Here is a 13383-nt window from a genome sequence, read left to right on the forward strand (position 1 = left end):
TCCTGCCCGTCTCCCAGCTCCCAGGAACCTTGCCCATACCTGTTCAAGCCACGGTCCTCCTGGAACGTTGCGGGGCGCTTTGCGGTATCGAGGGCCTCGTGGCTCTTCTACGTGGGTCTGGTCAACGCCTCTCGAGGCTTTGGGTTTCTCTCCGGTCCCGCTCTGCTTTCAAACTCGCCTCAGCGTTTCTTCCGGTGCGTCTCCACCAACTTCCTCCTCCGGATGCTCGTCTCTCCCCTCTTTGCCTTCCGGTCCCTTTTTTCTTTCGGAGGTGCTGCAACCCCATCTCCAGGGGGTGTGTCCCGGCTCTCCGTCTTCCTGGGTCTTAAAGGGCCCATGGTGTTGTTTCTCCTGGTTGTCTCCAATGTCTAGCAAATCCCAAGTCCCGGGAGGCTGAAAGGGAAAGAAAGGTGTGGCCCATTGAGGTTGGGTCTCGTCCGTGGGATCGGGTTCCAAGGGGGCCAGATCCTGACAGGTAGCTCAAGAATGGTTCATCAAATTACCACTGATCACATCATAACATTTTTGAAAGTCCCTTTTAAGTGAAGGCATTCCTGCCACTATCATAACTGATAATGATGTGCAATTTACGTCTTCTGCCATGGTGGATTTTCTAGTCCATCGCAACATTTCCAACTTTAAGACAGCTATACATTTCTCCAAATGTTTAGTAGAGGTGGCAGAATGGATGTCTAACAATGCCTCAAACTAAATGGGAGTAAAACGGAGGGAATGATTGTGGGCAAGTCACCAATCATCTGGTCGTCGGCATGGTGGCCGGAATCTTTAGGCCAATTACCCACACCAAAAGCATAAGTAAAAAACCTTGGAATATGGTTTGATGACAAGCTGACTTTCGACAGCCAGATTAGGAAAGTGGCTGGTAAATGCTATGGGACCATGAAAATACTTAGAAAGATCCTTGATCTGCTCCCTGCTACAGCAAGGAAAACTATAGTGCACTCAGTAATAATCTCCCAATTGGACTATGGGAATGTGTTATACCTTGGAGCTACAAGGAAAGAATTGGCCAAATTACAAAGAGTACAACACGGCGGCGCGGTTGGTACTTAATCTACCACAAAGAACAAACACAAAGAAAGCATTGGTAGGACTACACTGGCTGCCAATAGAAAAAAGAGTTACGTTTAAGGCAATGTGCAAATGCATCCCGTTGGCCGGCATAAATCACTTGGCTGTGGAGAATGCCTTGCAGGAGATGTTGTGGGTATACCATACTACTCCCAGTTCTGTAACAGGAGGGTCTCCCTATACTGCCTTTAAGGGTAGAAACCCCTGTACCAGATTTTTTCCTGCTTGGTTGAGTGTAGGGGACAAAATTATCCATGAATCAACCTTGGTCAAAAACAAAATTGTACTCTACCAAGCTAAGTACGAGAGCCAATACAATGCCAAACATGACACCAAATGTCAACTATGGAATGTAGGGGACTGGGTGTTTGTAAAGAAACCAAGAGGCGGGGAGGGCTCAAGGTCTAAATTCTTTCCACCCATGCGCATTGCCTCAACAAAGCTTAATGTAGCCTTAATGGACAATGTTGGAGTATGGACAGACTTGTTTGCCACAACCCTCGTCCTTTACCTTCAAGCGAGAGTTTTTCAAGCGGAATGGAGTCTGGCCTCTTCAGCAAAATTGTTACTGAACATCGAGCACCCAATGTGCCAGTCTGCCATAAAGACTATGTCATGGATACTTGAAAATCTTTATCCTCTGGAGGTGTCTTCTCCGTGTGGTTTTTCATCCTCCCCCTCCTTCCCTTACTTTCCACCGTACTCTTTCTCTTCTTATCTGCTGCTTTTCCTTGCTGCTTCCCCACCCTTTTGTTCCTTGAGGGGAAAGATGTGTAATTTAGAATCTCCCCATTTGGTACCTTCCTCCTCCCCTTCTGTATTCAACAGAATGTTCCTACTGTTGGTTGTGAAGCTTGCTTTAGAATGTTGGAGTGTTCTCTTGAGGCAAGCAGGCTGTGATGGTGTGGAGCAGTGGAAACTGGTCAATAAAGCATATTCAGAACCTACCTTGGAGTTCGTACTTCTTCCACCAGTTGAACCAAGGAGATTACCTCTATGTGTAGAGGAACACAAGTCTTCCATTGCCATGAACTGTGGGGTTGCAGAGGAGTACTTAAGAAATCTGATGGACGGACTCTTAAGATGTTTACATTTTTTTTATCTGCCCATATACAGGGACCATTAGTGAAAGTAGGCAGGGGACCTATATGTTTGAGAATAAAGGTGTGCTCTTATAAGCATCACTGAGGATTGAGCTGAAGACCAAAAAATAGTGGAAGGCACCGCTTCTGAGAAGAAAAATTGAAGTGAGCAAAGGAGAAAATTCATGCAGCAGTAGGAAATTGCTAGAGGTCCTTGCAGGTTTGGTGGAAAATAATATTCAGTCACGGAAAATCCCCACTTGGTCCAGGAAAGTTACCTTTGTAAGAAATCAGTATAGAAAAGCTTTGTAGACCTGAGTGGGAAGTGTTACCAGGCAGAAAGAAGCCCAGAATATTATCAGGGTGTGTCTGCCTATACCCACGTCATGCTGTTTCTGTTAAAATAGCAGGCGCTTCTGAGGGAGTGAAGCGCACCACCGATATCAGTGAAAGCGCATGCCTCTTCCAAGTGCCAAAAAAGGTGTTTAATGTTGTTTCCTCACACAGCAGGCACTGTCAGCCCATGCACCTCCCCTTCGTTCACCATCCCCGCAGAGTTTCACTTGGGCGCCGCCATCTTCCTGGGGCGACAAACCACGCCCGCCCAAGCATTATTAAATTGATCGAAGCAATTCCCATATTTTTTATTTAACAAAATAACCGACCCCGAAAGTTTTAGCTACCACAGGTTTAAGTGGAGAGGAAGAGACTACTGTAAAGTGAGAGAAGGGAGAGGCAGCTAAAGAAAAAAGCCTTCTTTCCAGGGTCCTTGGTCCTGAAAGAAATGTGAATATGTGCAATTGGTTAATCGATAAATCTAAAGGTTACTTGCGAGGCAGTATAGGTTTTAACCGCATGCGCGCGGCGGCTTTTCCCGCTGTACGCGGCGTTTTTTAAAAATGCGCGTTACATGACGAGCTCAGCTCGTCATCAGCGTGCGAGTGTGGCAACTCATGACGAGCTGAGCTCGTCGTCAGCGCCGAAGTGGTTAATTGATAGAATCTGGAATTTGTCCCCTTCACGGAAACTGATAAAAATATTATTTGCTGTAGGTACAGGTTGCATATTACTAAAAACATAACTTTTGAGTGCACTGCATACATTTAAACAATCTTTTTGTGATAGCCTATTTATACTCTGTGCAACCATTCTACACTGTAATACATTTTTAAACTAATGATTTACATATTCACAGTGCTTTCTGTCACTGGCTTGTCCTTTTAGCATTATAAATACACATCACTATTTCCCCTGTGCACCAAGCAGGATTCAGATCAATGACTGCCTGGTTATACCGACAGACATCTGAAGTGATTATTTTAACAAACCGATCTTTCTTACCAGAAAAATGCATTTCCTACAGATAAATGTAAGTTGCATTGATTTTTTTATTTTATGTATGTGCATTATATTTATACAGAGTTACCTGTACATGAAAAGACAACAAAATAATTACAGAATATTTTGTTCTTTTTACCTAAGTCTCTGACTCAACCCTTGTTGTACTCAGGATCAGAGTTTGCATACTTTTCTTTATGTATTTGAGCGCTGGGTACAAAGGAGTAATTCCGTTGGCAACTGACTTCTAATGCAATGCTAGCAGTTCAAACTTCCGAGCATAATAAATCACACATTCTACATTCTGAATACCAAATATTTTTCAGAAATAGCTAACTAATTATTTCAAATGTGATCAAGCAACCAGCGGTGTTCTGGATGGGTTTGTGCCAGCTGTGGGCGATTTCCCTAATATTTGTACCAGCCCGGACCCTAAAATTCTGGCCATGCTGGTAAAAACGACGGCCCGGTGGCAACCGAACTGCAAACGTACAGGCATAGCAGCAAACAAGAGATGCTATGAAATGTGGAAATATTCCTCTGCAAAACTCGGCAGGAATCCAAAATGTAAGTCCAATATTAAATCTGGGTCAGGAAGCATAGTCCAACATTGGAAAGCCCCCTGTTGGGCCATAGTAGTCACTGTGCGAGACGAGTGAGCTAATTGTGAAATAAAGAGACATGGACATGTAAATTATAGACACGCTATTAATGTGAAACTGTCACTTTAACAAACACTCTCTATCTGTGGGCAATTAAATCAGCTAAAATAAATCCATATATTCAGAGTTTTGCTGGGAGAATTCACAGAACAAAAATGACTTTGTTTTAACTTTCGCCACTTCAATGCGAAATGATTGAGAAATTAAAATTTCCCAATTTTATTTTCCTAGTTGTCCTTTCTGTCTTTTGCCAAATGTAGTCATATATCAGATAGTTTTATGTGGACGCGTATTAACTTTTTGTGAACACACATTTCAATGAAAGTCCAGGTAATTGTAAAATCCCGCAGCCAATGATATTTAAAGATTTTGGAACAAAATATCATATCATATGCCAGTAACTGGTATTGGATGTTTCCGATTCTTGATCTTAAAGTATCTATACCATCCATGCCAACATTTTAGAGCAGGCAAGTGGGAGATTTAAAAATAGAAAATCGAAAACTGTTGGGAGAATGTATTTTCCCCACTGACATATTGAAATAGAAGGCAATCTGCCTGATTCTGGACTATTGGCACTTCACCTTTCACAGTTTAGTAACATAGCAAAAACAAAAAGAGAGGGTCCTATTTACGGCCACCTTGCACCGCTGGAGCGTCACTTGTAACGATGCTCTGGTAGTGCAGATGAAAAAATAATATCTATAAGGCCACGCAAAGCCACTATGCGTTGTTTGATTAGCCTCATATATATGGAGAAAGGCACAACAGCTCAAATTGCTGTGTTGCCATACTCTGAGGTTGGGAAGCGTTACATGGACGTTTTTGTGAGCGTTCCCACGCAACACCCCTGGATTTTGGAACTTTCCCAGATTTACAAGACCATGTAAACATGGGGAAGTTTCAAATCCTTACACCTCCCAAGGTGAGGCTAGGGGTTCCAGGCATCCCAGATTTGCCATGACGGTCCCGGTTTTTGACCAGCCATCCCAGAGATTTCAGGAAATTTAGCTCATGTTCTGGTTTTTAGAGCCGGTTGACTGAAAACTGCGGTAGGTGCTTTTTGTTATGTTTTACAAAGCAGTGTTAGCAGTTGTTTCAAGAAAGCAATTTAATTAACAGGCAAGCTACTGGATTTAACAATTACATTTTATATATGTTCTTACTGCCTGTTCTGTAATTCTCTGCTGAGGAGCACTGCCATTCTGTGCGCTCGCTTGAAGTAAAATTCTAGTCCTTCTATTTTTTTTAAATGTCCCGGTTTTTGGCTTTGAAATTCTGGTCACCCTAGGTGAGGCGTAACAAGGAGAAATAACTTAATTTCTTCTTGTTTTTCCTCTTTCTGTGAGAAAGAGAAAAACGCCTCTTAGGATTGCTTCCTGCGCAAAAACAATTCTGCCAACAACAAAGGCACCCTTGCACCATGGTGGAAGAGGATGCCTGCGATAGCGCCAGGCTGCCGAACCTGCGGCAGTGCAGGTAAGAAGGACAGGAATGCACCATATTGCATCAATATGATGGCTTCTTATCCTTTCACTGTGACGTAGGGCAAAGCAGCAAGCTGACTTGCAGCACAGCCCTAGCCAAACCCCCCATAAATACGGGCCAGATTTTTATGTCTCACCTACGCGTGCTGCATGGGGGAGACCTTTAGCCATCGCTCCCCTTTTTCACCCACAACGGTGCACGTGTTCCATTGCCTTTAATGGCAACGCGTGCACGTGTGGAGATTCACTTGCGGGAGCAAGCACCACCATATGGTATCAATTATTGCTCCCGCAAGTGAATCGCGCAGGCCCCTCCTCCTCCTCCTGCTGCCGCGCGCCTCCCCCTGCTGCTATGTTTATGACATCTTTTTTTTAGATTCCCAAAGCCGCGGGCTGAAATACTTGCTCGAGTCTTCCGCCTCCTGTGCCCTTTGTTGATTAATAAAAGTTGTCTCGTACTCCAAGCATATTTACCTGGGCGGAGTCGTCACCGCCTCTTTTTTTCTGGCGGGAAATAGCCGGAGTCGAGTCATTTAGAAACTGAAAGCATTTCGAATGTTCTCGTGACCAGTTCTCAGAAACCGTGTGATTTCCTGCGCAAGCTTGGCCTGGCGCCAGCGAGGAAATACCATGCAATAAATTCAACTGACTTGCAGCCCTAAAACTATACAGCCAACTAACCCTATGATACCTGTGATTCCTTTGCCAACTCTGGCTTTTAGTCGGCAGCACTCGGGGTATGTCTAGTAATCAGGCCACCAGCCAAATAATCTTCAAAACAACACAAAGACTTTGCTATGTGTTTAACCGGAAGACCGAGGCAGTGTGAAGAAAGAATTTATTTAGACAGTTCCAGACCCCCTGCAAGAAAAGACAATATGTATACACACACACGTGCCTACACACGTCATATTTAAATATGTATGCAAATTCGGAACATCAGACTATCACAAGTAAAAAAAATACAGTCAAAATGTTCACGTATTTCAACATAATTATGGGGGAAAGAGGGAGTCTTAGTTAGCCAATAGATTCGAAGAAGGGTCTCTCTTTTCACTATAATTATGTTGACACGCTAGTTTGAATGGAGAATGGGTGCTACTTCCACACGAACCTGCGGCAGCGCAGGTAAGGACAGGAATGCACCATATTGCATCAATATGATGCATTCTTGTCCTTTCACTGTGAGGTAGGGCAAAGCAGCAAGCTGACTTGCAGCGCAGCCCTAGCTAAATCCCCCATAAGTAAGAGCCAGAGTTTTTGTATGTGCTATGTATTGTACAGCTGGCCAAAAATAAAATGACGAGGTTTGTCACACCTCACACGATCTAATCTCCCCCTCCAAAAATGAATTACGAAGCCTTAATTTTGCTTGTCAGAGGGAATTCTTGGATGGGCAGATGGAAGAGTACGACAGAAATCCCCATTCCGCTTTTGCCTGATTTCCATCAGATCGTGATTCGGCGACTAAACTAGACTTGAAATCGGTAGTCTCCCGCCGGAATCAGGAGGGTTGGTTTGTATGCTATATGCCCATTTCCGTTGAAGGCACCGTTCCTATGAATAGAACATTGCCCCATTCCAACATGGCCGCCGCAAGTCTATAGCTACTGCTTGCACTTGGGCGCAAGTCAGTGCCTGTTCTTCTTTCAACAATAAAGTTTGTTGAAAAGCTAACTCTCGACTCCGGAAGCGTTTATCCCGGAAGTGAGAAAGCCGGAGGAGCATCGGCTGTGCCACTGATCCTCTGTGTGTCTTGCCCCCCCCCTCCCCTGTTTGTCTTCCCTGCTCCCTGTGACCCTTGTTGCCTGGTGTCCTGTGCTGCTACGTTGTCTGCGGCACAATGTTCCTATCATTTGACTTTCTAGATGATGTGCGGCGCATGAACAAACGGCAGGTGAGGAGGAAAATGAAGCTAATACAGGCAAAGTTTAGAGTGAATGTAACGTCAATCTGTTCAGTAAATCACACGGACTTAACTCCCACAGCATGGCATGTGGCATGCGAATGCAGATCAGTAGTGTAGTGTCTTAATTAACGAGATAAGTATTTTTCTCTAATATAAATAGTTGTTATGGGATATCTTTGACTATTGCTTTGAAGGGGTTTTTCGCGAGAGAAATGTTCACGTGTTGGGTGTAACTGTTATGCCGCAGAAAGAACACGGAGGAATTTATATTATCATTTGTGGTAGCCTACTTGGGTCCATTGCACAATTGGTAGTGCCTGCTTCTGGAGATATTTAAGAAACCGGATGAAGTGGCACAGCGCATTCGGACCCCAGCTAAAAAGACAATAGGGCGTTCCAGTAAAAAAAAAAAATGTAGATTACCCAATGAAGGGCCACCGCAATCTATGGTTTCAGTGAAACGGTTATGTTAATAGTTTGCTTTGTGCTTTCAGTTCTCATAACAGCACTGGACTGTACCTCCTGATTCATTTGACCACTCTTTTGTGGGGAATTGAATAAGCAATTGTTTAATGCTGCTTATTGGTTTTTGGTTGTTTATTTATTTAGAAGTTTTCTATAGCGCTAACAAGACCCGAAGGTAGCAGAGCGCTTTACAGTAAAAGGAAAGGCATGGTGAGCAAAAAGATACGTAACAAATAAAGGCAGTCCTCAAAGACAATGTTGGGGGAGGAGAAGTTCGTAACAGTAGGCCTTTTGGTAGACGGATACAGAGATAACACATAGTTCAGAGGGAGATCCTAGTTATCTAGGACCCAGGGAACGGGTGAGGAGCAAGGATTTGAGTTGGATCTTGAAGTCCGGATAGGAAGGTAGAGTTCTGATATGAGGGGGGATAGAGTTCCATATTTTGGGGGCATTTCCAGTGAAGGAGCAGTCCTCAGTTTTCTTCTTTCTGGTTTTTGGTGGGATGAGCAACAGGGAGTTGGAGCTTCTCAAATATCTGCTTTGGCCTGCTTTTGTGAGCTTGTTAGCCAAGTATTCTGGTTTACCGGTGTGGAGGGCCTTGTGTGTTAGGCAGGCCGTTCTGAAGGAGCTACGCATTTCCACCGGGAGCCATTCAAGTTCTTTGAGTGCTGGGGAGATGTGGTAACATTTTTTGCATCCTGTGATCATTCTTGCTGCCGCATGTAGTGTTGTTTTTAATGGAACCAAGTGTGATTTGGGTATACCTGTAAGGATTGAGTTCCCATAGTCCAGTCTAGATAGAACTAGAGATTGGGTGGCTAGTTTAAGGTCTTTGTTTGGAATAAAAGGTTTTATTTTGTTCAGCAGTCTGAGGTTGAAGAAAGCACTTTTTGCCGAGTTCTTAATGTGGTTTGTCAAGGTTAATTTGGGGTCAAGGGTGAAACCCAGAGATTTGACGGACTCAGTTGGCGTGAGAGAACCTTTAAGAGCATCGATCAACTTCAGCCATTCAGTGATTTGGGGATTGTCTTCTTTGTTTGAGATGAGAAGAGTTTCGGTCTTGTTGGGATTGAGTTTCAGATGGTTTTTTGTCAGCCAGTCTTGAACATCTTTTAAGACAGCATTTAGTCTGTGGATGTCATTAAGCGAAGAGATTTCCAGGTAGATCTGCGTGTCATCCGCGTAGAGGTGGAAGAGGATATTGGCATTCCTGAGTAGTTTGGCGAGCGGTTCCATATAGATGTTGAAGAGCTGAGGTGAAAGTACTGAGCCTTGGGGGACACCCTTGTTGACTTGCTGCGTTTCAGAGGTGAAGTTCTTCAGTTTTATTATTTGCGAACGGTTGTGGAGAAAGGAAGAAAACCAATCAAGAACAACTTCGCCGAGGCCAGCTCTTACTTGCAGAGTTTTGATGAGGAGCTTATGGTCTACCGTGTCGAAAGCTGCGGATAGATCAAGGAGTATGAGAAGGCAGCACTTGTCAGCGTCAAGAGAACCGTGAATGTCATCTATGATGTTCAGCATCGCGGTTTCTGTGCTGCGGCCTTGTCTGAAGCCAGATTGGAGGGGATCGAGGAGATTGATGTTATCCAGATGATGAGTCAGTTGCAGAAGAACACAGCGTTCCAGTGTTTTGGCGAGTAGAGGGAGGTTAGATATCGGTCTGAAATTGTTCAAGTCTGCAGAGTCAAGACCGGGTTTTTTCAGCAAAGGAGTGACTTGTCCCATTTTTAGGCAGTCAGGGACCACTCCGCTTTGTAGGGAGCTGTTTATGATTTTGCCCCAGATGGGAGCTAAAGTGAGCTTAATTTTTTTGACCAGTGAGGGAGGAATGGGGTCTGAGATGTGAGCTGATGGTTTGGATGTCGAGATCAGCGAGATTATCTCAGTTTCCTGCACGTGGCGAAAGCTTAGCCACGGGGCGGGGCGGGGGGGGGGGGGGGCCAGAGAGAGGGGTCTGAGGGATGGCCGCGTTACTGATGTCTAGAGATAGTTCAATTTTTAGGACCTTGTCATTGAAGAAGCTGGCGAAGTTATCGCAAAGTTCTTTGGACGCTTGCAAGGGTGAGGGTAGAGGCTTGGATGTTTGATGTCTGATTATGTTCAAGAGCTCCTTAGGTCTGTTTTTGGAGTTGGCAAGAGCCTCTCGGAAGAAGCTGGATTTCTTGCTTTTGATATTGTTGTTATACTTCTTGCGGGCTGTTTTTAGTTGTAGGCGAAGGGTGGTTGTTGGGTTGTTTCTCCACTTTCTTTCTTTGGCTCTCAATGATCTTCTGTCTGCGTTGAGGTCCGTATTGAACCATGTTCTAGATGGGGTGGCGCGGCTTCTTTTGAGCTTTGGAGGAGCTAGATTATCGAGAATGGAGACTAGCTCAGAGTTGTAGTGGTCAATGAGTTTGTTGGTCGAAAGATGTGGGGAGTTGTCAAGAAGAAGTGAACTTAGCTGCCCTTCTAGAATGTCTAGGGGGACTTGGGAGAGGTTTCTTGACCATTTGGGTGGGTCTTGGGGAGGTTTAAGCGGGATGATGGGGTGGTTAATGTGAAATAGGATCATATGGTGATCTGACCAGTCAACAGGGAGTATGTGGTTGATCGTGATTGACTTCTTTTGTGCAATGATGGCGTCCAGTGTGGCTCCTTTGTAATGTGTCTCCTCGGTGCAATGTTGAGTGAGGTTGATGTCGGTGAGAAGGTTGGATAGTGATCTAATTAGAGGGTTATGGGATTCATTCCATCGGAGATTCAGGTCACCAAGAATTATGTTTTTGGAATCGTCGAGAGCGTCTTGCGCGATCAGGTTGGATAGTTGGTCTCCAAACTCATTGTTTCTGCCCGGGGGGTGATAAAGAAGATGGCAGAGTAGAGAGTCATTGTCTTTGGTTTTGATGGAAGGGATAGGCATTCAAATGAGTTGTATTCAAAGGGGGAGATTTCAGTGATGTTCCAGCTGTCCTTGTGGATGATAGCAACTCCACCTCCTCGTTGTTCTATCCTGTCTTTGGAGATGAGGGAGAATCCCGGTGGAACCAGCATGTCTAGGCAGGGGGGAGATGACTTATTACGCCAGGTCTCAGTGAGGAACGCAACGTCTATGTCGTGTGTGAGGATGGCTTCAGCTATGTCCGTTGCATGTAATGAGGCCGATCTGCAGTTCATTAGGAGGCAGTTGGTGATTCTCTCCTGAGTGTTGGTGGTTTTGTCTTTAATTTCTCTGGGTATGGCGGTGAGGACTGGTAATCTTTGTCGTTTGAGGGTGGGTTGATCTTTCCGGAAACCAGTGATTACTTGGATTTTAGATTTAGGTGAGACTGAGATGGGAGAGTCGTAGGTCGTGGCTAGTAATGCTGCTTCACTGTCTGACATGGGGGCTTCTGATCTGAGTTGTCTGGTGGTCAGGTGTTTTGAGCCTGCTAGGGAGTGAGATGGGTTAGTTGTCGGAGGCTTGGTCCGTGAGGTTCTGGGGAGTTCAGTTTTTTTGGGACTGGAAGCCAGGACCTTGGGATAGGGATCAATCGGGTGAGTGTTGCGGGCTTCTGTGGGTCCCTGGGTGATGATGGCATTGGCGAGGAGGGGCGTTAGGGGCGGGGTATTGGAAGGTTTGGGGGTATTACATTGAGTACTGAGGGGTACTATGGGACCCTGGGTGATGTTGGGGTTGGCGAGGAGGGGTGTTCGGGTGGGGTCTTTGACGGGAGTACAGGCAAAACCGAGGTTGAGGAGTGTTTCTATAAGGCCTTGGGTGATGGAGTCGACCTGTTTTTCCAAGGCTGAGAGCCGTCTGGTTATGGAATCAATGGGGGTGTTGTGGGCATCTGCAGTGGGGCCGGGCGTGTTGTGGTTAGGGAGAGTGGGTTGAGAGGTAGGGATCGGGGTAGAGGGAGGGGGTGGTGTGGGAAGAGGGCTGGGTGGGAGATTGGACATGGGAGGGAAGGGGAGAGGGTCGGGAGGAGGATGGGGTGGGGGATGTTTGAGAGTAGAGGGGACATTAGAGGGGAGGCTCGTTGGCTGTGGACTGCCTGTTGACCGGGGGGTGAATGTCCTCGGGGGTGGGCAGTAACTGTGGGGGGTGGGGAGGTAAGGGGGGGCGAAGGGGGTGAGAGTTGCGTTTCCTGTTGGTGGTGGATGGATGGGCGAGGGGGGTGGGATGAGACGGGGGGGGGGGGGGAGCCCAACGGGCTTTGTGTGGATCGGGGTGGGTCGTGTCGCGATCATCTCTGACTGTAGAGGGAGAGGATGGTGAGGGTGTTGATGCGAGATGGGTAGGAGGGGCTGGCTTGAGAGAGGGAAATAAGGAGTCAAAAGCTTCCAGATTATCATTGTTGGCTTGTATGAGGACTGTGCCATTGGTGAAGATAGTCACGGTTGTATAGCCCCTGCTAACTGATCTGAACGGAAGAATCGTAGTTAATTTGCAGCTGTGGGCAGTGGAGGTGGTTTTGGCGATGAACATCCGTGATCTGATTGTGAAGACCCAATATTCGGGTCTTTCGGTGTGGAATATTGGGTCCATCTTCGTCGGTCCTGAGGTGGTCGAGTGGTAGATGTCAGTGATTAGGGTTTCTTTATGTTTACGGATGAGTTTCTGCTTGAAAGTGCGTCTGAGCTTTGTAGAGAGGAGGGGGGGGGAAGATGATGGTGAAGGAGTTCCGACTGTGTGGTTTGAGGTGGGCAAGTGGGATTGGAGGAGGAGGGGGCGATTGGTCCCGGGCCATCGTGTGGATAGTAGAAGGTGGGAGAGCCTGGATGAGTTGCGATCCGAAGCTTGGAGCTAAGGTGGCCCAGAGTATCGAGCCGCGGTGTTCCCGTGGAGTGATTGAGGGTGACGTTCCAGGCCGGAGGAGAGGGTTTTAGAGCCCGTGTGGTACTTCTTGGGAGTATGCAGGTGATCGGACTCGATTTGGTTGATAGACTTTTTGTAGTCCATCAACTAGCGTCTTGGGAAAGGAGTTCATAGGAGTGAGATGAAGATTCTGGTCAGGAGAGGGCATGCAAAGAGCCTCCCAAACGTACACTCCAATGGCCAGCTCAGTACAGGATCTGACCTGACGCAGTCCTAAGGTTGCTGACAACAAGCTCTATTATCCATGATCATTCTGATAGAGTTGCACCTTGTCTGGTGTAAAGGTAAGGAGTTTTGAGTCTACAGGGTCTCCTTGGTCATTTTGGGGAAGTGAATGTGAATAGTGGGAGAGGACGTTCCGTTGTCCCCCTGTTAGATGCCCCACTCGAGTTTAGCAGTCAGAGGTCTCACTATAACGTCAGGCAATGTCTTCGTTGGCCGCCATTTTGAGGTCAGGCACAAGGCCGGCGGCGGTGGGCAGCAGAGGGAGCCGGTGGGAGACTTT

General features: G+C 46.2%; 1 protein-coding gene across 1 annotated transcript in view; it reads left to right on the top strand.

Annotated features, from left to right (window-relative positions):
• The first annotated feature begins 7343 nt into the window (after positions 1-7343).
• Positions 7344-13383, top strand: part of SEC11A (SEC11 homolog A, signal peptidase complex subunit) — a 195781-nt gene continuing 189741 nt past the window's right edge. Inside the window, exon 1 of the mRNA XM_078684943.1 lies at positions 7344-7558. Within this exon, the coding sequence (XP_078541069.1) occupies positions 7505-7558 (54 nt within the window). The 5' untranslated portion in view covers positions 7344-7504. The remainder of the gene's footprint in view (positions 7559-13383) is intronic.

The sequence above is a fragment of the Lissotriton helveticus genome, chromosome 3_2, assembly GCF_964261635.1.
Source record: "Lissotriton helveticus chromosome 3_2, aLisHel1.1, whole genome shotgun sequence".
NCBI lineage: Eukaryota > Metazoa > Chordata > Amphibia > Caudata > Salamandridae > Lissotriton > Lissotriton helveticus.